Here is a 24,384-nt window from a genome sequence, read left to right as displayed (position 1 = left end):
AAAGTGTTTATTCCCAGAACTGGCAGCTTGTAAGCACTCAGGAAAAATGTGATTACTATTATTCTGGTCCTCAAGGGAAGTAAAGCAGATACAAATACTTCAATTAATGCACTTCCTATAGTTAAAAAAACAAAATTCCTCAAATCAAGCCTGCTTTCTTTCTTTCTTTCTTTCTTTCTTTCTTTCTTTCTTTCTTTCTTTCTTTCTCCCTTCCTTCCTTCCTTCCTTCCTTCTTTTTTAATTTATGTATTCATGAGAGACAGAGAGGAAGACAGAGGCAGAGACACAGGCAGAGGCAGAAGCAGACTCCACGCAGGAAGCCCGACGCAGGACTCGATCCCAGGTCTCCAGGATCACACCCTGGGCTGAAGGCAGATGCTCAACCGCTGAGCCACCCAGGGATCCCCCTAAGCATTTATTTCTATGCATTAAGATGTTAAATATCACATATGGTGAAAATGGAAATATTCCTTTGAAACACTATCTTAACATTATTTAAATTATTAATAATAGACAGAGGGAAGGCAGAGTATAAATGAGTATCATTATGTTTGTGATTTTGAATGGTGAACATTAAATTACATTGTTGTAAACTATGAAATATTTCAGTTGATTCCCAAATATCCAATAACTTTTCAATAAGGTAAAGAGGATGGTGTTCAAGAGAGAGGCTCAAAAAGCAGCTGCAAACCCAATATATCAGAGAGGAACAGTATATTCAGGACAGGAGGTGGGACTGGCTCTTTCACTATTTTCACTGTAGCTAATGAAAGGCAAACCCCAAAATGTTCAGAGCTCTAGGACTTTTCCGATAAACACTGGAAATGGTGAGTATGATTCATGTCCAAGATTGATTTACTGAAAAATACAGATGTGGAGAGAAAATTTCAGCATTTTAATCTTTGCTAAATATGGTCTCCTTGAAATATAGTGGGGAAGGTCTCAACTGCAAGCCAAGAGATGTGGGCTCCAGTGCTGGCTCCTCCTTAACTAGCTGTGTGGCCTTGGCAAGCTGCACCATCTCACTAGGCTTAGCATCCTTATCTTTAAAAAAGAGAAGATAAGGAGCCCTGACTGCTGGACCCGACACACTCCCTCTAGCTTGAATATTCAGTGGAATAAAGGACTTAGTATCTTTATTTATTTTTGCTGTTTCTTATTTTTAAAGTGGATGATCACCTTTGAAAGCATACATCTTAAATAAAATATGGATTTGAGGCACCTTAGAAAGGCATCTTGATGGCCACTGGCTGGAAGAAAATAGATTGTAACCAGCAGCTGGAGTCAATACAAAATTAAATGAAACAGCGAGAGTATTCAAATATTTTCCTAGGCATGGAAATAGACCTTTCAGAATTATCATTTTCAAAATCATAACTATTTCAAAAGGTACATGGTTAGTAACCATGTAAAAAATAAGGTACAGCATGTTATAAATAAAACATGTTTTACATGGAAACCTCAATTATAGAAAGTAAAGGCTACTTATGAATTATTTTCAGACATTCAAGTTAAATTATGAATGATAACAGCCCAAATTTCCAATTAACTTATGTTTCAAAATAGTATACCATTTTTAAAATAAGGTTCAATATAATCATACTTCTGTAATTCCTCTAGATATTCTTGCTTCAGAGAGCTGTGCAAGCCCAGACAAACAGACTAACCCTTCATACCCCAGTTTCACACATGAAATGGGAATATTAACAGCAATGCTGTACACAGTCCCTCAAACCTTCACAGAAGAGTAATATGTTCCACTAAGCGAGACTGGTAGCTGGCATTGGAAGTACTTGTCAATGGTCTAGTGGAAAGTCTTTTCAAAACTGATAAAATAGCATTTCCCTTGGCAACTCATGGGAATTTTACTGGTATCCTACAAAATCTCTGACTCCTGGTTTATGAATCAAATTTTTATTTTCTGTTGCTGTTGACAGTGTTATTTCGTTTGTTTTACTTTTGTTTTTGGTCTTCCTTCTCCCAGAAACTATGATTTATGAGCAGATGTGTTAGTTTGCAAGCATATCTTGAAGCTATAACTTTCTTACCACTTTCTTTCTGTCAGAAGATGATCTAATCCTTGAGTCAAACTGTATTACAAACACCTAATCTTATTCTGGTCCTGATGAAATCAAACACTTCGGAAATATGTCTCAAGTCCTTAGATCTGTCCTCTCTGCATTCCTCAAGATACATAATCTAAATTGCCAACAAACTTCTACCAAGAGAGTTGGTAAACAAGAGTAGAAAGGTAGTCAACAAGTGAGAGGGTAAGCTAATCAAAGAGATTCTACACAAGGAGAACACACAGACACAAGCACATGCATATATACACATGGATACTTACCAAATGTTTTCACCAAATGCCACATTTAGGAAATATCAGGAAATTATATATACATTATATCCATGGTACATATGGGATTACTATTCTGCAGTTACCCTCAGTAAATGGTAATTGTGTGTCTTCTAGGTGGTCTTGACAAAACTGATCTCTCAATTGAAGGAGCTGTCTTCCAACATGGGTGATCTGCTCCTTTGGAGCTTTTACTTTGGTTGCTCTGGGAAGTTTAATAGTCATTTAGTCAACCCTCAAGTACTCACTGAGGAAGCTCTAACTAAACATTGTGATTTGAGTGCTGAGATTAGTGAGATATTGCTCCAGGGAAATTGATGTTTTGAGTGTTTCTAGGGCAACAGTTCATCTCTCCCAGCAGCAAGTCTGTTGATAATAAAGGGATGGGAATATTGAAACCCTTTTAAATTAAAGAAACACCATATTTGAAGATTAAAGTCAATGGAGAGATGCAAGCAAACATACACTAATGATACAAAGAAATACGCTGTTTAAGTAATGACATAGTTACTGAGAACAGAAATTGAGAAAAATTCACTTGATTAAATGTTTAGGTAATTTTGGTTTGGCTTTGCCCGTTACTTTCTGAGGTTTTTCGATAGAGTTTCATTATTGATCTGCCTTTAGCTACCTAGGCTAGCTCTGTTGCTAGTCCTGATAGCATCAGAGAGGAGTCTAGGGGCAGAGCTGTAAAATACTTAAGCAAATCCATAGAACAAAGGCAACTATTTCTTTGCCTTTCTTTTTTGTTTCCTATCATTCCACCATTCTTCTTAGAATTACCTTTGCTCTCTATTATTTAATCTCCATTATTGATAAGCCTAGAAAACAGACGTTCTCCTTTAAAAGAATATTCTCAATTATAGTATTTTCTCTTTTGAAGTCTGCAAAGACTCAGATCAGGAACTAGCAATCTCTTAGAAATGAGTGTCCTTTTTCTACCTTTTCCTCATATTCCTGGTGAGCAGAGGGTTGAGAAGTGGAAGACACAAGTAGTTTTGATGTTTTATATCTACCTTAACGGGAGAATGAAGGAAGTCTTTCCATCTTCAGGATCCTGTTGCTTAATGCTAATATGAGTAGAGAGGATCAAATTGTTACCAACATATAATATTTCATTAATTGATGATACTTCAGAGAGAAGCATAACTTCAAAAAGCTTGACAGAATAAAGAGGGATGCTACAGAAGGAAATCTGGGAAGAAAATTAAAGGCAACAAAATCACACAATCTATCAGCCACCAGATTAGTAATCTCCCTGGATGGGTAGTTTGTTTGTTTACTGCTTGTTTTGGTGGGAAGGGTTTAGAATACAGAGATTATAGTTTTAAATGCCCAAGATACTCAATTCAAGTAAAAAGGATAAGCTCATTTTACACTTGTCCTTGAGCCTTCAAAGATAAGAAAGTTCCAGGAAGTTTGTATCCAGGAGAAAATATAGGTTCAAAGGTTTCATGGTAGGGAGAGTACTTGGTAGTTTAGTATGCCAGCTTACCCTACCTTCTTTTTAACAAATTTACATTGTAGGTACATCATGATCTCCTTCTAACATCCACCAAGAGGCAAAAGCTTTTTTTTTTTCCACCAAAGTAGCTACAGATACAGAGGTGCTTTATTTTAATAGGGTAATTTGAAAAACAGTTCCCTAAAGAATCAGAGTTTAATCTTATATACATAGAAAAAGTGAATGGAAATTTCCAAACAGTACATTGTGTGACTAGTGACCTCTGTAAGATGTATATGTTTGTTTTTCCTTTTTAAAACAAATGTGTTATTTTAATATCTACTCACTAATGAGACCTGTCAATGATTCCAATTGACAAATAGCCAATGCAGAAGGATTAGAAAGAGCATGGATTAATAATTTCCTAGGAGGCAGAAAGGAAAATTATCATGCATGGTGTGGTTAAAAGCAACCCTTCTAGAGCCTTAAGTTCTTGGGAAAGGGAGAGTCCCCAGGGCTTTACAAAATAAATTTTAAAAAATCAAAACCCTCTACTTGCTTTACCTATCTGAGTACCTAGATCTCTTAAAGCCAAGGAAAGAGAAATATCATTTTCTAAGTTTTCTCTGATCCAATCACTCTCTTTAGAACCTCATTTCTTCTTCATTGTACTAGAGCATTGCCATTATGCTTCTCCTGTATTTGAGCAAATGAGAACAGATGAGAGAGGACTAGGCAAATTAAAAATATCAGTCTATCTATCTATCTATTTATGTATTTTTACTTAACTTCAATTTGCCAATATATACTACATCATTAGTTTCAGATGTAGTTTTTAATAATTCACAGTTGCATATAACTCCCAGTGCTCATATAAGCCCTTTTTAAAAAAGATAACAACTCAGTAAAGATTATTGGATTATGTTATTTGGTAAATCTATTTCTGGGCTATTCCTAAAAAGAAAAGATCACACCCAAGGACCACGTTAGAATAAATTTATTTGAAAGCACTCCTTATCAGCTGCCAATTAAAAAAATTCTCAAGCAGCAATGAATTTAATCAACATAGATCTTCTTAGTCCCAGGCCTGAGATGCTGAAAGGAACGAATAAAGTTAAGAAGCTTTTACTTGTAACTTTTCATTCTGGCAGATTAAACAACTAAGTCTCTTTTTCCTAAATTATTAATATTTCCAGGTAAGGTGGGATTATTCAGAGGTTATTTTCAATATAATTCCCAAACTCTGGCACAGGATTAGCAACATCCTTCTAATTCTTTTAATTTAAAGAATGGTGGGAAGGAGGGGGGAATAAAATCATTTAGCACTGTAAATAGTCTAGCTGATAAAGAGCTTTTGTTCTTTTTAGTTTGTCTTATTATTTAATTATGTATAATTAACATAAAATGTTTACACGTAAAACCATCAATGTGATTCATCATATCAGCAAGAGAAAAACCAAGAACCATATGATCCTCTCGTTAGATGCAGAGAAAGCATTTGACAAAATACAGCATCCATTCCTGATCAAAAGTCTTCAGAGTGTAGGGATAGAGGGAACTTTCCTCGACATCTTAAAAGCCATCTACGAAAAGCCCACAGCAAATATCATTCTCAATGGGGAAGCACTGGGAGCCTTTCCCCTAAGATCAGGAACAAGACAGGGATGTCCACTCTCACCACTGCTATTCAACATAGTATTGGAAGTCCTAGCCTCAGCAATCAGGCAACAAAAAGACATTAAAGGCATTCAAATTGGCAAAGAAGAAGTCAAACTCTCCCTCTTCGCTGATGACATGATACTCTACACAGAAAACCCAAAAGCCTCCACCACAAGATTGCTAGAACTCATACAGCAATTTGGTAGCGTGGCAGGATACAAAATCAATGCCCAGAAATCAATGGCATTTCTATACACTAACAATGAGACTGAAGAAAGAGAAATTAAGGAGTCAATCCCATTTACAATTGCACCCAAAAGCATAAGATACCTAGGAATAAACCTAACCAAAGAGGTAAAGGATCTATACCCTAAAAACTATAGAACACTTCTGAAAGAAATTGAGGAAGACACAAAGAGATGGAGAAATATTCCATGCTCATGGATTGGCAGAATTAATATTGTGAAAATGTCAATGTTACCCAGGGCAATTACATGTTTAATGCAATCCCTATCAAAATACCATGGACTTTCTTCAGAGAGTTAGAACAAACTATTTTAAGATTTGTGTGGAATCAGAAAAGACCCCGAATAGCCAGGGGAATTTTAAAAAAGAAAACCATATCTGGGGGCATCACAATGCCAGATTTCAGGTTGTACTACAAAGCTGTGGTCATCAAGACAGTGTGGTACTGGCACAAAAACAGACACATAGATCAATGGAACAGAATAGAGAACCCAGAAGTGGACCCTGAACTTTATGGTCAACTAATATTCGATAAAGGAGGAAAGAGGGCAGCCCCGGTGGCCCAGCGGTTTAGCACCACCTGTGGCCTACGGCGTGATCCTGGAGACCCGGGATCGAGTCCCGTGTTGGGCTCCCTGTATGGTGCCTGCTCCTCCCTCTGCCTGTGTCTCTGCCCCTCTCTCTCTCTGTCTCTATGAATAAATAAATAAAATCTTTTTTAAAAAAAGGAGGAAAGACTATCCATTGGAAGAAAGACAGTCTCTTCAATAAATGGTGCTGGGAAAATTGGACATCCACATGCAGAAGAATGAAACTAGACCACTCTCTTTCACCATACACAAAGATAAACTCAAAATGGATGAAAGATCTAAATGTGAGACAAGATTCCATCAAAATCCTAGAGGAGAACACAGGCAACACCCTTTTTGAACTCGGACACAGTAACTTCTTGCAAGATACATCCATGAAGACAAAAGAAACAAAAGCAAAAATGAACTATTGGGACTTCATCAAGATAAGAAGCTTTTGCACAGCAAAGGATACAGTCAACAAAACTAAAAGACAACCTACAGAATGGGAGAAGATATTTGCAAATGACGTATCAGATAAAGGGCTAGTTTCCAAAATCTATAAAGAACTTATTAAACTCAACAACAAATAAACAAATAATCCAATCATGAAATGGGCAAAAATACATGAACAGAAATCTCACAGAGGAAGACATAGACATGGCCAACATGCACATGAGAAAATGCTCTGCATCACTTGCCATCAGGGAAATACAAATCAAAACCACAATGAGATCCCACCTCACACCAGTGAGAATGGGGAAAATTAACAAGGCAGGAAACCACAAATGTTGGAGAGGATGTGGAGGAAAGGGAACCCTCTTACACTGTTGGTGGGAATGTGAACTGGTGCAGACACTCTGGAAAACTGTGTGGAGGTTCTTCAAAGAGTTAAAAATAGACCTGCCCTATGACTCAGTAATTGCACTGTTGGGGATTTACCCCAAAGATTCAGATGCAATGAAACGCCGGGACACCTGCACCCCGATGTTTCTAGCAGCAACGTCCACAATAGCCAAACTGTGGAAGGAGCCTCAGTGTCCATCGAAAGATGAATGGATAAATATGTGGTTTATGTATACAATGGAATATTACTCAGCCATTAGAAACGACAAATACCCACCATTTGCTTCAAGGTGGATAGAACTGGATGGTATTATGCTGAGTGAAGTAAGTCAATCGGAAAAGGACAAACATTATATGGTCTCATTCATTTGGGGAATATAAATAATAGTGAAAGGGAATATAAGGGAAGGGAGAAGAAATGTGTGGGAAATATCAGAAAGGAGGACAGAACATAAAGACTCCTAACTCTGGGAAATGAACTAGGGGTGGTGGGAGGGGAGGAGGGCGGGGGGTGGGGGTGAATGGGTGACGGGCACTGAGGGGGACACTTGACGGGATGAGAACTGGGTGTTATTCTGTATATTGGTAAATTGAACACCAATAATAAATTAATGTATTGAAAAAATAAAAAATAAAAAAATAAAATGTTTACATAGCAAAATTGCATACAAATGTATAATATTATCTAAGACCTGGAACAAATTTTCATAACTGATACTCTATACAGAAATGTATGTTCGAAAAATTCATTCGAACTTTAAGGGAAAATAAATAATTATTTTAAGTACAATTTTTTCGCCCTCACATCTTAAAACTACCCCCAAATTGCTTCCAGTATCATGTAAAATAAAGACAGAATTCAATAAAAGTACTTTTTTTTGGGGGGGAAACCAACTAGGGGTGGTGGAAGGTGAGGTGGGCGGAGGGTAGGGGTGACTGGGTGACGGGCACTAAGGGGCGCACTTGATGGGATGAGCACTGGGTGGTATTCTATATGTTAGCAAATTGAACACCAATAAAAATAAATTTATAAGAAAACGATAAAAAGCTTTTGTAGGGATATTTGTTTTGGTGAAATAAATTGGCACTGATGCATAGAAACTGATTTGAGGGAAAAGGGATACCAAAGAAGACACAATGCAAGAATATAAATTAAAAAGTAATATAAGGAAAAGGTTTCATGACTGGCAGTAAATCATTAATTCATGGCCATTTATTGATACTATACTTCCAACAACATGCTACAAGTAATACTAAAATCTTTATTTTTAGAGACACATTTATTTATCTCAAAGGCTTAAGGAACTATTCATTCCATTTAATACACTTTTCCAATATATTTGGTGTAAGATTCTAAATAGAGCAAATATAGTAGAATTTTCCCATTCTTATCCCTATTATGTTTTTATTTTTTTCTAGAGGTATTTGGAGGATCATAAGACAGAATATTTGAGGTTCCATGTCCACATTAGATAACTGATTTGACAAACCCTTAAGTTGTGAAGATCATTTTAAGGTTTGTATATATTCATCCTTGGCCAATATGCTGGAGTGGACTTATTATGCATTGTAAGAATTAATTATTAAACTTCAAGAGGTTTTCAAGCCAATTGACATCCCAGGGGTAGTCTGAAACTGGCCCCATGTAGGAGTATTTACATCATGTTAATTGTCAAATGCTATGAATCAGGACTTCTCTAACCCCATCTCCAGAGCTAGTTAATAAATATTTACCAGTAAGTATAAGTACACCGTTGGTCAGAGCTATTCTTTGACTTTTTCATAATATGCCAAGGAAAATAAAGCCTATTATATAATACAACTTTGACCAAAATGCCTTCTAAAATATGTTATGTTTATTTTTTGTATTAATAAATTCAAAATTTAAGGAATTGGTACTACTAAACTTAAAAAATATGGGCCAGTCAAATCACATTAGATTTGGCTTCTCTGTTTTTATTTTAAAGTTGGAAATGATGTCCTTCAAAGATATATATTCATTTTACTCAGACACAGTAAGTTAGTGAATTTCTCCATTCACTCTAGTCTCTTCCTGCTGTCCCACCTGTTCTGAGGAGTTAACTCTGCTGATACAGCAATTTGACATCTGAAGAACACATTATTTTATAAGTAACTATATAAATGAAATATGTATATTTACATAGTCATTTGACATTACTCTGCTGAAGTAAGACAAAAAATCAGAAGGCAATGCTCAAATCAATAGAAATTAGAATAAACACCAATTAAAATGCAAAAAGACCTTAGGGGGAGACAGCTTCCCAGGCCCAACATTATTGGGTAACTGTGCCGGCCAGGGAGGACTTCCAAGACAGAGGAAGGACCAGGTTGAGACCTAAAGCAACACCATGCTTTACTAAATAAGACCTGAACTCTTGGCAGTTTCTAATAGGCAACCAACACATATTAATACTGTTTGTACATCAACTTATTACAGTGTTCTCCATCTAAATTGTCATAGGAAAAATAAAGTTGTTTCATTCATTTTGGCTTCAGTTTCACATCTGGGCAAAGCACAATGCTGGTAAATACAGCTCTTTATTTTCCTGGTGAAAAATGGACCCTGGGTCTCTGCATAGGAAGTATTTAGCGCCTTTGTGGCAGTGTTCAGTTTAGCCAGACTGCAAATAAGAGAGTCATCTGTGTTTAAACATGGAAAGGGTTCACAGTAAGGGAAGAGATCTTAAACTTTTCTCTTTTCCTGGGTGTGGCTCTTGCTTAGTATCCCTGAGGAAATGAGCTGTTAAGGGATGTGCTGCTCTGTGCATCACAGCTCTGAAAGGAGATACCTTCAAACCACCAAAGTAAACCCTCCTTTGTGGATAATTTAGTAGGTTGATTAGAGCACATTTGATCACTGACCAACAGAACAGAAACAACTACGAAAGCTGAAGGCTCATTCCAGAAACATCTCTGACCAAAGTTTTCTTGAGCTTTAACTTCATGGTTTTATATTTAATCATTTCAGCATTTTGCTAGTTAAACAATTCTGATATGAAATGTGAATCCCAGAAAGTGCAGTTTCATTCCACATAGCTGGAAAATTGGTAACACATTTTTCTCTGCCACTTGTTATCGATTCGAAAAGATCATCCCAAATCCCCACTATTTATTCTGTTCATTAAATTGTCTTATCCCATGGTTTTTCCAGAAACTTTAACCACAGTTCTAATATCTCTTTGTAAATGTTGTCTCATTTGAAATAACTGCTTTAAACAAATATTCTAAACTCACTACCAAATTTATGGCAGCAGATTCAGACTCGAGCCCTCCAGATCACTTGTCTACAATCCATACGACACATAAGAACAAAGTCTTCCAGGGGCAGCTTGGTGGCTCAATGGCTCAGGTCATGATCCAGGGTCCTGGGATTGAGTCCCACATTGGGCTCCCCATAGGGAGCCTGCTTCTCCCTCTGCCTATGTCTCTCCCTCTCTATCTCTCATGAATAAATAAATAGAATCTTAAAAAGGAAAAAGAACAGACTTCTAGTTCAGGCAGGGCAAGCCCTCCAGATCGCTGAACTGTTACCTCTTTGATTCACATCATCACCATTACTTACAGATTTTCTCTAAATTTGTATTAAAGAAATCAAATATCTTTGTAAAACTGTATAATGTAGACATTATAACAGTATTAATTTTCTTTATTAAAATCCTACTTCAGTGACTTTAACTCTGAAAAGTAAAATGACAATGTTTTTTCTTAGAACATACCAGATATCAGAGATATTGATGTTTCCGTGCAACAGTGATATTCATGAACTTGATCAATGTGTCATCATTTAAGAATCCATAAGAATAGGGATCCCTGGGTGGCGCAGTGGTTTGGTGGCTGCCTTTGGCCCAGGGCGCGATCCTGGAGACCCGGGATCGAATCCCACATCGAGCTCCTGGTGCATGGAGCATGCTTCTCCCTCTGCCTGTGTCTCTGCCTCTCTCTCTCTCTCTGTAACTATCATAAATAAATAAAAATTTAAAAAATTAAAAAAAAAAGAATCCATAAAAATAGGATATAAGCTGGTTGGTGTGGATCTGGCTGTGTCCACCACTTTTTCTTGTCTGGGAGGGCAACTGGGCAAATGCTGAATTCTCTCTACAGTGAACAGCAGGTGACCAGGAAGGACAGAAATGCAAGGGTTCCCTGACCATGTCCCATTGATTCTGAATAATTTGAGGCCACGTATTATAACACTAGAACTTCAGAGTTTCAAAGTATGAGGTGGTCTAGTCCAGACTGAATCCTAATCAAGTAAATCTCTGAATGCGCCAAGCAGAACCACCCCTTTCTGTCCTTTTTCCCAGGGATGGAAGAACTGGTGGTGGTCTTGGAAAGCACTCCAGCTCCAGCTTTAGCTCTAGTCCTAGACTCTAGGTCTATCCCTCTTATCTACGGAACCATTTTTAAACTGCTAGGAAACTCTAGGTAGACCATATATCTATATGAACTGCATATTTATATAATCACTCTCTGGATGTGTTTGGATTCTTCACTATGAAAAAGGCATTGCAAATCTCACATAGTTATCTGATTCCAGGTTTGTTCCCTGTTAGATTCCAGGAGTTTTATTAAGCAAAGGAAGAAGCCCTTCACAGTTGATCTTACCTTCACATGCTGGCATATAGTTCTAGGTATCGATATATCCCCACAGACCTAAACAACAGTTAAGTCCAGCAGAATATTATATGACACACAGTCTTTCTTCATGTTGGCAGCAATAGTTTGGATACTGAGAATACGGTTGTGGGTTTTTTCCTCCTGTTGTGTTACATATTTTATCAGTAATCTGAAAATCACTATATTAACACATTTGAACTGCTTAATCAATGCTAGTAAGTTGGCACTGTCAATTTTTCCCTCACTATTTATACTTAATATTCCTCTTGGGTGTGTTTTTGAACGGAACAAAGAAGGATAATTCTTCCTGTTTTTCTATTTTCCTTTTCCATCTCCCTGTCCTTTGGCTGCTATTTTACAAAACACCCTAATTTATAAAAGAATGGTCTCTTACAAGAGATGAAGTACAAGAATTTTAAACCCCTTAATTGCACTGTGTGTTTCAAATCTTAAAACTGAATTCTAATTTAGTGCCTCAATATTCTAAATCAACATTCCAGGAAATTTTTTAATCTTGCAATGATGCAAAGTATCAAGTTGAAAATCAACCACAAGAAGACATAATATTTCCACACAATCTAGGGTTTGTTTTTTTGGGGTGTTCAGGTGCCTACAAGAACACTAGGGAAAGAATGTAGGCCATTTTCAGGTCACTTCAGCTTTCACTGTGCAAGATACAATCAATTCAAAAGAATTCTTTTTTTAAAAAAAATTTCTAGCCTAGATTTTCATTTAGTGAGATATAGCATGTATATAAACACATCAGTTTATGTCTAATTTTCCCCAAATTTATGACTTTATACTTTTAACTTATGGGCTAAAAGTGGAAAAAGATTCACATTGTTTATATTTGCTTTTTGCCTGATTAATGGCAGTTATATCAGAAGGCCTTGGCCAACACTTGGGGAAAGCAGCCAAGTACACACAGATAAGCCAAAAGTCACTAAAGATGAGCAAGTCACAATGCACCATCTGTGGTGGCACCAGATACCTGCATAAAATAATTCCTCAAAATAAGAGAAAATTCACTTAAGAGAAATGCAGCTTGTTTTAATTAACTTTCCTCCAGTAATCGATATCTTTTTAGGAAATACCATAAATATCCTGCTGGATATTTATGATTGTTTGGGCAGCTTTTCTCATGAGGGCCATAAGTAACAGGGAGACACAGTTTTGGTTTCCTCTGTCCCACACAAAGACAACTTGGGACTCTTAAATAATGCCTTGCTTTCAAATTAATACAAAATGTTATTATTTTAACCCAGTAATCAATTAAGCTATTTTTAAGAAATAATATATTTTTTACAATAACCAGGCATTAGTTGAATAAGCTGAGCTGTAGAAGTGTGGCTATACCTCCAATAACACTTGAATGAATTTAACCTAATGGAGTTACAACTTAATACAAATAGATGAGGGATATCTGGGTGGCTCAGTAGTTGAGTGTCTGACTTTGGATCAGGTAATGATCCTGGGGTCCTAGGATGGAGTTCTGCATCAGGTTCCCCATAGGGAGCCTGCTTCTCCCTCTGCCTATGTCTCTGCCTCTTTCTATGAATCTCTCATGAATAAATAGATAAAATATTTTTAAAAAATACAGATAGATGAGTTTGCATCAGAGCACATGGAAAAATATTTTCTGCCACTTTTATGTAGTTTGTTTTAAAATATGTTAACTCAGTCTTTGGAATTTTAAAGACATTTTTATATCTTCTATAATATAATCATTTATATGTGTACTAATACAACCATCACATTTGCACATACTAGACTCTTCCTAAGCTAGGGTTATGAATTAAAATTATTGTGTTTAACCACATTAGTTGAGACAGCTCTACTTTCAGCACTTGAGCCAATGGATCAGGAATGGCCACACAACAGAGGCAATGGTTTAGGTTCAACACCTCACTGACCTTGACTTACAAGTATCTCTGACTTTATTGCCCCTCCGGTTCCATTGTCTTGTTTAGTTCCAACCTTCATTAATTCTAAAATGGTCCATGACAGTAACTTCCTCTCTAGCCTCTGGGCCTCCAAACTACCCTACACTCCATAGGAATGTGGCCATTTGACACCTGTCCTTACAGCTTTGGAAACTGTTCAAATGTCAATAGCCCTTAAAGTTCAAACTTTAATAAGTCAACAATTTTCTGTTAAGCAAATCAATGGATAAACCAACCTCTTCACAATTTGTCTCTAACCTATCTCTTTGGCCTTATGTCTAACTATCCATATGCGCTCCCAAATATCCTAAACTGTAGTTTTCATCACAATGGCAAATTATAGACTATGTAATCAGGCTCCCTGGGTTCTAATCTCAATAGTACTACCTTCAAGATGTGTTAGCGTGAGACCAAATACTTAATTTTTTGAAATTTCAGTTTTCCCATCTGTACAATTGGGATCAAAAGGTTGTTGTTAATTAAATGACACACACTAATATTAAATAAAGAGTAGCACAGAACATGAATACTCCTAACTCTGGGAAATGAACTAGGGGTGGTGGAGGGGGATGAGGACGGGGGGTGGGGGTGAGTGGGTGGCGGGCACTGAGGGGGGCACTTGATGGGATGAGCACTGGGTGTTACTCTGTATGTTGGCAAATTGAACACCAATAAAAAATAAATTTATTATTAAATAAATAAATAAATAAACAAATAAATAGCAGCTAGTAATAATCACAGCAAACAAACACTTAATCCATGCCTTTACCCAAAGCTTTCTGGCTGATGTGTCCTCCCATCTGGTATCCTTTTCTCAATGAACTCCTATATGTCCCTCAAAGATTAGTTCAAATGGCACCTGCCTTTGAAAGCCTTCCCTTACCATTTCACTTGGGAAAAGGTAGCTTTCCCCACTACAATACACTTACAGCATTTTGTGAATATTGTATATTACAACCTGCATCTTCATAAATCTACATATATGTGTTCTTCCTATACTGTAAGATCTGCATGGAAAACAATATCTTTACATCCCCGTATTCTGTTATGGGTAAACTGTACCATCCCTCACCCAAGAAAGATATAGTAAAGTCCTAATACCCAGTACCTCAAAATGTGACCTATTTGAAAACAGAGTTTTTGCAGATATCATTAGTTAAGATCATACTGGAGTAGAGTGGAGCCCTAATCCAAAACAAATGATACCCTTTTAAGAAGACAGCAACGTGAAGACAGAGTCACAAACACCATATGAAGCCAGAGGCAGAGATCGGAGTGATATATATCTCAAGCCAAAGAGTGCTAAGAATTGCTGGCCTTCATCAGAACCTATGAAGAGGCAAAGAAATCTGCCCCAGATCCTTCAGAAGGACTGTGGCCCTACCAATACATTGATTTCAGACTTCTAAACTACAGAATTGCAAGATAATAAATTTCTGTTGTTTTAAGCCACCAGCTTATGGTACTTCATTATAACAGCCCTAGGAAACCAATACATATTCCCAGATTCAGGGGGAAAAACTAACATATTTGTGTTAAAGAAGCAAATGACTTTAACAATTTTACTTAATCAATTGGGACTTACATAGAAAAATAGGAGTGTACAGAGATGGCTAGATTAGAACATCCTAAATTCTGGCTTTAAGAATCTGTAAGTATGTGATTTCCTATTTAAGTGTCATATTTAACTTCCTTCCCCACCTAAAAAATTAAGGTTATTGATTCTTTTTCTTTTAAGATTTTTTTTATTCATGGGATCCCCAGGTGGCTCAGTGGTTGAGTATCTGCCTTTGGCCCAAGACATGATCCTGGTGACCCAGGATTGAGTCCCGCATTGGGCTCCCTGCATGGACCCTGCTTCTCCCTCTGCCTGTGTCTCTGCCTCAGAGAGACACTGAGAGAGAGAGAAAGAGGCAGAGACACAGGCAGAAGGAGAAGAAGGCTCCATGCAGGGAGCCCGATGTGGGACTCAATCCTGGGTCTCCAGGATCTTGCCCTGGGCCGAAGGCAGGCGCCAAACCACTGAGCCACCTAGGCATATCAAGACTGATACTTAAGACTTAGAAAATGTTGACATATTCCTCCTTGCCCTGTACCTACACTGCTTATAAAATGGAACCTATTATTATTCATCAAAGCAATGACATAAAAGTTTTTCAACAGGTGATTTATAAAAAATGGCATACTTATTCATCTTTATATGATATCTATAGTCCAAGGACATTGTGTCTGAGACTCCAGAAAGTTTTTTCCAAAGCATTTTTATTAACAACATGTTTTCTCTCAGGGACCTATTAATTTATTATAATGTAGTTACACTGATAGGCATCTTACCTAAAAACATTCATTTACATGGAAATAACAGTGTAAAGACAGATAAAAGTAATCTTATATTTAGGCCAGAATCAAGGTCTACTCTCTATGTTAGTAATTGCAGCTAAGAAGGAAGGAAAAAAATATAGAATTTGGAAGGAGAAATTTAATTTCAGTCACTGTGGTTAGAAGGGACATTTATTGTATGATTGAAATAAGTCAATAGGAGGACAAACATTATATGGTCTCATTCATATGGGGAATATAAAAAATAGTGAAAGGGAATAAAGGGGAAAGGAGAAAAAATGAGTGGGAAATATCAGAAAGGGAGACAGAATATGAGAGACTCTGGGAAACAAACTGGGGGGGGTGGAAGGTGAGGTGGGCAGGGGGTGGGGGTGACTCAGTGACAGGCACTGAGGGGGGCACTTGATGGGATGAGCACTGGGTGTTATTCTATATGTTTGCAAATTGAACACCAATAAAAAATAAATTTATATAAAAAAATCCAAAGTACACAAGGAAGGCAAAATGCCATACTTATTTGGTGCCTAAAATAACATGTTATTATAAAGTAAAGCGATTTCAATTTTGGAGCATGGAAAATCCCAAAACTATGAAAAATGTGCTTTCTGAGATCTCTATGAGCCTTAACTTCAAAAACATGCAGTGAAGGTACTAAATAAGTCTTTCATGAAAAAGAATGCTCTGGCATGACTCAAATCCAGTTTCTGACACCTACCTTCAATGTTGCCTCTAAATAGATGTCTTATCTTTCACTGTTCAGGTCCTTTAGATCCAGGCCTCACAATGAAGGAAGCCAGTAGAGTCACAGTCTGGTTTTCCAGCTTCTGGAACTCCTATGAATGCACAGATTTGATCCAGTCATCTAATAATTCAACAGTCATTCAATAATCATGAGTTATGCCTTACCCTAGGCCCATCACTGATTTGCTGTTGGCAGCTTTTAGTTTTTTTTTTTTTTCTCTGAAGCTCAGTATTCTCATCTGTAAGCAAGGATAATGATGGTATCTGCTTCCTAGGATTTGTTGTGGTAATTAAATAAGAGATGGCTCATAGTGCTTCACATAGAGCCTGGCATATGATAATTACCCAATACAAGTTAACTGCTGTCTTTATCATCATTACTGGAATATGTTATAAATCTAGTAAGCAAGTTGAGGGTAGGACTGTGTCTATTACTTAACGGACACCCACACTAAACAGCTGAGGCCAGTGAATGCTAAAGTAAATCTTCGTGCCAATTCCAGCTCAAAGCCTACTTCTGCAAATGTTTATTGGAACACAGCCACTCCTGCTCTTTTATATGTTGTCTATGTCTATGTTACCCAGCAGATGTACATAGTTGTAACAAAAGGACTGAATAGGCTGCAGACTGTGAACCATTTATTACTTGGCTCTTTAAACAATAAGTGTGTTAGTCCTGCACTAGAGCTTCGCCACTTACTATGCGGTCCTTACCTCATTAGAAATACAGACACTGGGATCCCTGGGTGGCTCAGTGGTTTAGCATCTGCCTTCCACCTAGGGCGTGATCCTGGAAGCTGGGGATCAATTCCCACATCAGGCTCCCTGCATGGAGCCTGCTTCTCCCGCTGCCTGTGTCTCTGCCTCTCTTTGTGTGTCTCTCATGTACAAATAAACAAAATCTAAAAAAAAAGAAATACAGACACGTAGGCTCCCTTGACCTACCGAATCAGAAACTATATATTTTCACAAAATCTCCAAATGATTTACTAACATTAAGGGTTGAGAAGCGGTGGTCTAGGTCAGAGGTTAACAAACTTTCTGTAAAGGGCTAGACAGTAAATATTTAACCTTTGTTGCAGGACTATAATATCTGTTCAAATCTGCCTTCCTATCTCAAAAGCAGCCAGAAAAAAATATGTAAATAAATGCGCACGGTTCCACGCCAACAAAACCATGTATGGAACCTAAAGTTTCAATTTTATACAATTTTCATGTATCACAAAATATTCTTTTAATTTTTTTTCAACCATTTAAAAATTTTGAACCCTTCCCTTCGCTTGTGTACCATACAAAAGCAGGCAGCAGGGCAGCCCGGGTGGCTCAGCGGTTTAGTGCCACCTTCAGCCTGGGGTATGGTCCTGGAGACCCTGGATCGAGTCCCACATCAGGCTCCCTGCATGGGGCCTGTTTCTTTCTCTGCCTGTGTCTCTGCCTCTCTCTCTCTATGTCTCTCAAGAATAAATAAACAAACAAACAAACAAACAAACAAATAAATAAATAAAATCATTAAAAAAACACAAACCAGGCAGCAGGTAGGATCTGGCCTGTAGATCAGAGTCAGCAGTCTTGGTCTAGGCTAATGCCACATCACTGTTTAGCCAACAGGTTACCTCTCCTCCCATACTCTCCCCAGGACTCTAAACACCTATGTATATTTTCTGGCACATGTGACTTTAGAGAAGTTATCTTCTACTTATCTAACTTATCCTAAAAAATATTTCTGTTCCTCCTTTATGACTTCTAACTTGTAATATAAAGTTCCTATCAAATGATGTGATGGTGTAACTGTTTCCTTTTCATTGGCAGATTAGAACATACCAGAGAGGCTGAACTAGGAAGCTATAGGTGGATAGACAGACAGGTGGACAGATAAGATACCTGCCTCCAACGGAATAGGAACCTGATCACAATGAAAAACTCTTTGTCTCTAAATTCAAACCAACTATGCTGAGCATTTCTAAATATATAGTCAGGATTTGTGTCTATTTGATCCACAATACCCTTCTCCTTGGCCCTTCAAGTAGTACAAGTATGGAAAGTAACATAGGAAGTCTGCACATCTTGCCCTTGCCCTTCCCCTTCCAGAGGCTAGTAGATCACAAGCAACTGAGAAGGAACTGCCAGAGAGGGTTCTCCCTCCAGAAAAAAAGAGCTTTGTCCCACTCTCAGTGCTCTGGGACACATTGGTGGGAGATGGCTAGAGGAGGGGATCCCTACCTGCCTTTTATTTAAGCCAGTATTCTTTGTTCCTGCTTATACTGAGATCAAAAATCAGTTTCAGAAGAGCAGCTTAGTTCACAGAAACCTTTAATTTATGTTCAAAGTTTATTGAAGCTAAGCTCAATAAATGGTAGATAAGAGGACTTTGTTGAGTAAACACAAGATTAATAATTTAGGTTTAGCAATTTAAGAAACATGAAAGTACTCGAGATTCATCAGAAGCACAAACTATATGAACTATCTGCACAATCTTAGAGGAAACATTTACATATACCTATAGACTTAGGATATATATAACATTTTAATCTAAATGAATGTGTTAGAATACATTCTGACTCCTGGTCTCGGCTACCATCACATCTTTTTTGTTGTTTAACCTTACTCTGTTTTATCTTTCTACCATCATCCAATTTTCCCTCTCCTTTCTAGGATAATTTATTCTGCAAGACAGGCTGAGATAAAAACCTTTCTACATAATCTGATAAATCTTATAATTGTAAATTATTCAGTAATGAAATGGTTCCCATAGTGTATTCATTAGGAAGATTTCAGCTACAAGAAACAGAAAATCCTGGCCTAACTAGCTGACATCTTAAGAAATTGATCATTTCATACAAGAAATTCTGCGGTTAGGTAGCTACAGGGTTGCTTAATTCAGTGCCTCAACAACATCATCAAGGATCTTTCCATTTTTCTATATTGCATTATTCAGGATATAGGCTTATCCTTATGTTAACTACCTTACACCATATGTGACAAAAAGATACCCAGTAAAAATGCTGTCTTTTTGTGTCTCTTTAATTATGACAAAGTTTTTCCCTGAACTCCCAGAATATTCCACTTCATAGCTCATTGACCAGAAATGCATCATACCTGTTTCTAAAATATGAGCAGCCAAGAACAATGAGATTACCATAATTGTGCTGAATGGGGAAAATATGCAGCCAAGAATATTTTATCCTGCAAGGCTGTCATTCAGAATAGGAAGAGAGATAAAGAGTATCCCAGACAAACAAAAACTAAAGGAGTTCATAGACCACTAAGCCAGCCCTGCAAGAAATATTAAGAGGAACTGAGTGGAGAAAAAAGATCAAAAGTAACAAAGACGGGCAGCCCCAGTGGCCCAGCAGTTTAGCACTGCCTGCAGCCCAGGGTGTGATCCTGGAGATCCAGGATCGAGTCCCATGTCAGGCTCCCTGCATGGAGTCTGCTTCTCCCTCTGCCTGTGTCTCTGCCTCTCTGCCTGCCTCCTCTCTCTCTCTCTCTCTCTGAATAAATAAATAAATAATCTTTTTTTTAAAAAAAGCAACAAAGACTAGAAAGGAACATCACCAGAAACACCAACTTTATAGGTAACACAGTGGCATGAAATTCATATCTTTCAATAAGCAATCTGAATGTATATGAACTAAATTTCCTTTTTTTTTTATTTATTTATGATAGTCACAGAGAGAGAGAGAGGCAGAGACACAGGCAGAGGGAGAAGCAGGCTCCATGCACCGGGAGCCCGACGTGGGATTCGATCCCGGGTCTCCAGGATCGCGCCCTGGGCCAAAGGCAGGCGCCAAACCGCTGCGCCACCCAGGGATCACGTGAACTAAATTTCCAATCAAAAGACATAGGGTATCAGAATAGATTTTTTTTTTAAAAAAAAGGCACATCTATATGCTACCTACAAGAGACTCATTTTAGACCTAAAGACACCCTGATATTGAAACTAAGGAGATGGAGCACCACTTATCATGCTAATGGATGGCAAAACAAAGCCAGGGTTGCCAAACTTATATCAAACTAGATTTTAAAACAAAGACAGTAACAAGTGTTTGAATGATACACTCGACTGGATGCACTTAACAGGTATATTCAGGACATTTCATCCCAAAGTAGAATATGCATTCTTTTATGTACAATGGAGTATTACTCAGAATGAAATCTTGCCATTTGCAACAATGTGGATGGAGCTAGAGCACATTACACTAAGTGAAATAAGTCAGTAAGAAAAAGACAAATACTATATGATTTCACACTCATATGTGGAATTTAAGAAACAAAACAGATGAACATATGGGAAAGGGGGGAAAAGGGGGGAAAAGAGAGAATGAAACAAACCATAAGAGACCTAACGACAGAGAACAAACTGAGGGCTGCTGGAGGGAGATGAGCGGGGATGGGCTAGATGGGTGGTGAGGACACTTGTCAGGATGAGCACTGGGTGTTGTATGTAAGTGATGAATTACTGAATTCTACTCCTGAAACCAATATTGCAAATGTATGTTAAGTAGAACTTAAATACAATTTTAAAAGAAATTACCGTAATTGGATTAGGAAAGCATATGGTCATGTGAAAGATTAAATTACCTGAATGAAAATCAGCATTAGAAAGAAGTGGGGAGGGGTGCAGGAGCTATACTCAGTAGTCACACAATACTCAATACTACAATCATTAAGAGGTATCTTGTTCATCAGCCTTTGAAGGTAGCCAATTAATTTGCAGGAAATAGTAACTGGGAGATTCTGTGACTATACAATTTTATATTACTGGAGTAATAAAGATCTGAAGCAGCCTCAATGTAATTACAGAATAAAGGCACATAAGACAATCTGAGAATAGTTCTAGAATTTGGCAAAACCTGGTCCTAACACCTTTCAGTAAACCAATGTTCATCAAGGACTCAAGCAGTTGGAATTTATAACTGCCACTCAGGCCCCAGCCGATTTCCCCATGATGTGATCAGTTCCAATTAATATAATGCATCTTGATTTGTGTATCATTCTGTATTCAAGTATGACGAGTACTTGAATACAAAGTTTACTTTAAAACAAGCAAAGAACAAAAAAAGCAAAGTTGAATTTAAAAAAATTAAAACATTCTAATGTGACCCAGAAGCTATCAATTTGTGAATGTTGCCGGGGGGTGGAGGGGGTGTTCTCTTACAGCCTCATTTCAGGGGGCTGCAAGTGGGCAGAAACAAGGCTTGGTCATTCATAGCTGATTGATGATAGAAAACTGAAATGGAAAGAGAAGTCTGTGTATTCTGTTCCTTCTGTCCCTCCCTGTCCACCCACAGTGTCCACCTAGCAGCACAAGTACAGAAACTTGGTTTCCGTAAGCCAAGAGGAAGAGCAGAACGCTGTTTCTGAGACCCAGTGGATGGAGGAGGGGCCATGGCACACAATTCCTATTTACTTTTTCAACTATTTCTTCAAACTAAGAAAAAAACCCTATTCTAAATCTAACCTATTCTAAAATTATCCTAAATTTTCCAAAAACGAGATAGAAAGCATCTCAAATTCCCTTTCATAATTTGAAAGCACAAGTTAGAAATTGAACACCAATAAAAAATAAATTTATTGTAAAAAAAAGAAAAGAAACTGATGTCTGTTAATATATATCAGTACCTCATGCGTTTCAGACACAGCTATCTTACCTTCTTGTTATGTTTTGCTCTTTTTTATACGAATGTACTAATGTAGCCAAGTAATTTAGGATGGGATCAACTCTAGTGGACTTCACAAGCAGGTTTAGTTTTGTTGGACAGCTATTCTTTTAAGTGTTTTGTTGCTAAAAATGTGACAGAGCTACTGTTTCTCCCATGAGTGTTCTGAAGACATATTTAAACATTTCAACCTGTAAGAATCTGCTTAATTCCTCTGCAGAATGTTAAAGAGAAAAGAAGTTACTCTTTGACCAGGAAAGTTTAAGGCATTTAAATATGATCAGATATCCAGAAATAAAATAGTACATTCCATGAAGAAACTAGGAAATCACAACACAGATACATTCATTGTACATGAACAACTCAGAAACTTAGTATAAAAGCAAAGAAAATATTAAGTGATATTATTAAAGTAAGCTAACTAGAATAAGAAAATAACATCAATACCACATTAATTCTATTGGTTTTTCTTGCACAGAACAGAGGGAAAATGATTTAAAAAATTGGACATATTAAATTTCTCCATTCTTTCCACTTAAGGGTAAAGTCTAGATTGAAAATGTTCTAAGAATTTCCTTTTATTTTATTATTATTATTATTTTAATAATATTTATTATTATTTATATGGAGCCCAATGAAGAACCTGAACTCATGATTTGAGCTGATATTAAGAGTCAGACACTTGATCAACTGAGCCACCCAGGTGCTTCGAGAATGTTTTGAGAATTTAATGGATAATTATTTCCCTTAAATCCAAATTTTTCCTTAATAGATTTTTAGAGAACCATATGCTCCTCAATAGTACTCAGTTTTGGCTTATAAATAAGATGAAAAACGTTTGAGGGATAATGGCTTTTATGTATAGACCTGGGTGTGCATATGCACACACACACGTGTGTGTGTGTGTGTGTGTATATTTCCATCAACTGTTTATAATGGAAGTGTATCCAGAATAAGGATAAAACTACTGATTGGATTCTTAAACTATATAACTACTGCTTCAGTCTTAGAAAAACTGTTGCTCAGAAGCTACCAGGATTCTAAGTAATCAACCAGGATATCTACAAGCAAACGTACAGAACTTTTAATAAAAGTCCACTACCTAATCTAAGGTGATTTGAGTACATCTATAGGTGTTTATGAGATTTTATCACATATCACTATGGTTCATAAAACACATTATTTATACAAACAATAACCACAGAAGTCCAACTCTCTAAACTTTCAAGTTACCACTCGGTAAAGCAATCAATTACTTTGATTTAGTACACTGCTATGGGTTTTTCCTGGATGGCAAAGCCTAGATATTGGGAAAGAAGCTAAAGACACGGCCAAGCTTCAGACCTTATGCTTTCTCCCTAAAAGACATTTAAATAGTACCTACCTGTTGCAGAGAGATATGCTGGTTTATGTAGATTTTCATCTATATCAAGTGTTAGCACCTTGCAGTACAAAAGATCATTTTGGTCTTCCTAAAAAACAAGGGAAAAATTGAGCAAAGGCATTCCCCATATGTGTGCTTTACTCAGTTACTTTTGCCACTTTGGCTTTGGACTTTTTGGAGTGGAAGGTGAAATCTAGATGAAAATCAGACCCTTTTCGTACCCCATGAACTCTTAACTCTTCTTTTAAGTCCAGTACAAAACCTACTTTATTTCTTAAAGTCCCTTCCAGTCCTGTGTAATCCATGATCCCATGAAGACTTCTACAGACCCTGACCACAGCAAATTCAAATTATTTGATAAGAAGACACCCTTCAGATAAATGGGACTTTCGTGCTGCTCTTTGGAATAATCTCTGGGACCCGGTCTTGTTATTGTTGTTTCTTGTCTGTTTTTATTTAGGGTTGTATTTATTTCTTTGAGAGAGACGCAGAGACAGTGACAGAGAGCACAAGCTCAGGAGAGGGAGAAGCAGACTCCCCACTGAGCAAGGAGCCTGA

The 24,384-nt window shown here is 37.3% G+C and overlaps 1 protein-coding gene across 4 annotated transcripts in view; it reads right to left on the bottom strand.

The window, feature by feature from the left end:
* LOC144309656 (uncharacterized) overlaps window positions 1–24,384 on the bottom strand; it is a 98,082-nt gene that overhangs the window by 69,147 nt on the left and 4,551 nt on the right. The window contains exons 2-5 of one of the 4 annotated variants that reach the window (XM_077890752.1): window positions 23,827–23,914; window positions 22,434–22,656; window positions 17,497–17,684; window positions 16,757–16,874 (exon numbers count right to left, since the gene is read on the bottom strand). In XM_077890752.1, the coding sequence (XP_077746878.1) occupies window positions 22,568–22,656; window positions 23,827–23,914 (177 nt within the window). In that variant the 3' untranslated portion in view covers window positions 16,757–16,874; window positions 17,497–17,684; window positions 22,434–22,567. The remainder of the gene's footprint in view (window positions 1–16,756; window positions 16,875–17,496; window positions 17,685–22,433; window positions 22,657–23,826; window positions 23,915–24,384) is intronic. The other 3 variants (XM_077890753.1, XM_077890754.1, XM_077890751.1) reach the window with 3 other exon arrangements.

Source organism: Canis aureus, unplaced genomic scaffold (genome assembly GCF_053574225.1).
Source record: "Canis aureus isolate CA01 unplaced genomic scaffold, VMU_Caureus_v.1.0 ptg000135l_RagTag, whole genome shotgun sequence".
In the NCBI taxonomy this organism is placed as follows: Eukaryota; Metazoa; Chordata; class Mammalia; order Carnivora; family Canidae; genus Canis; species Canis aureus.
Note: the sequence above shows the minus strand (reverse complement) of the source record. Positions and strands in the feature narration are given on the sequence as shown.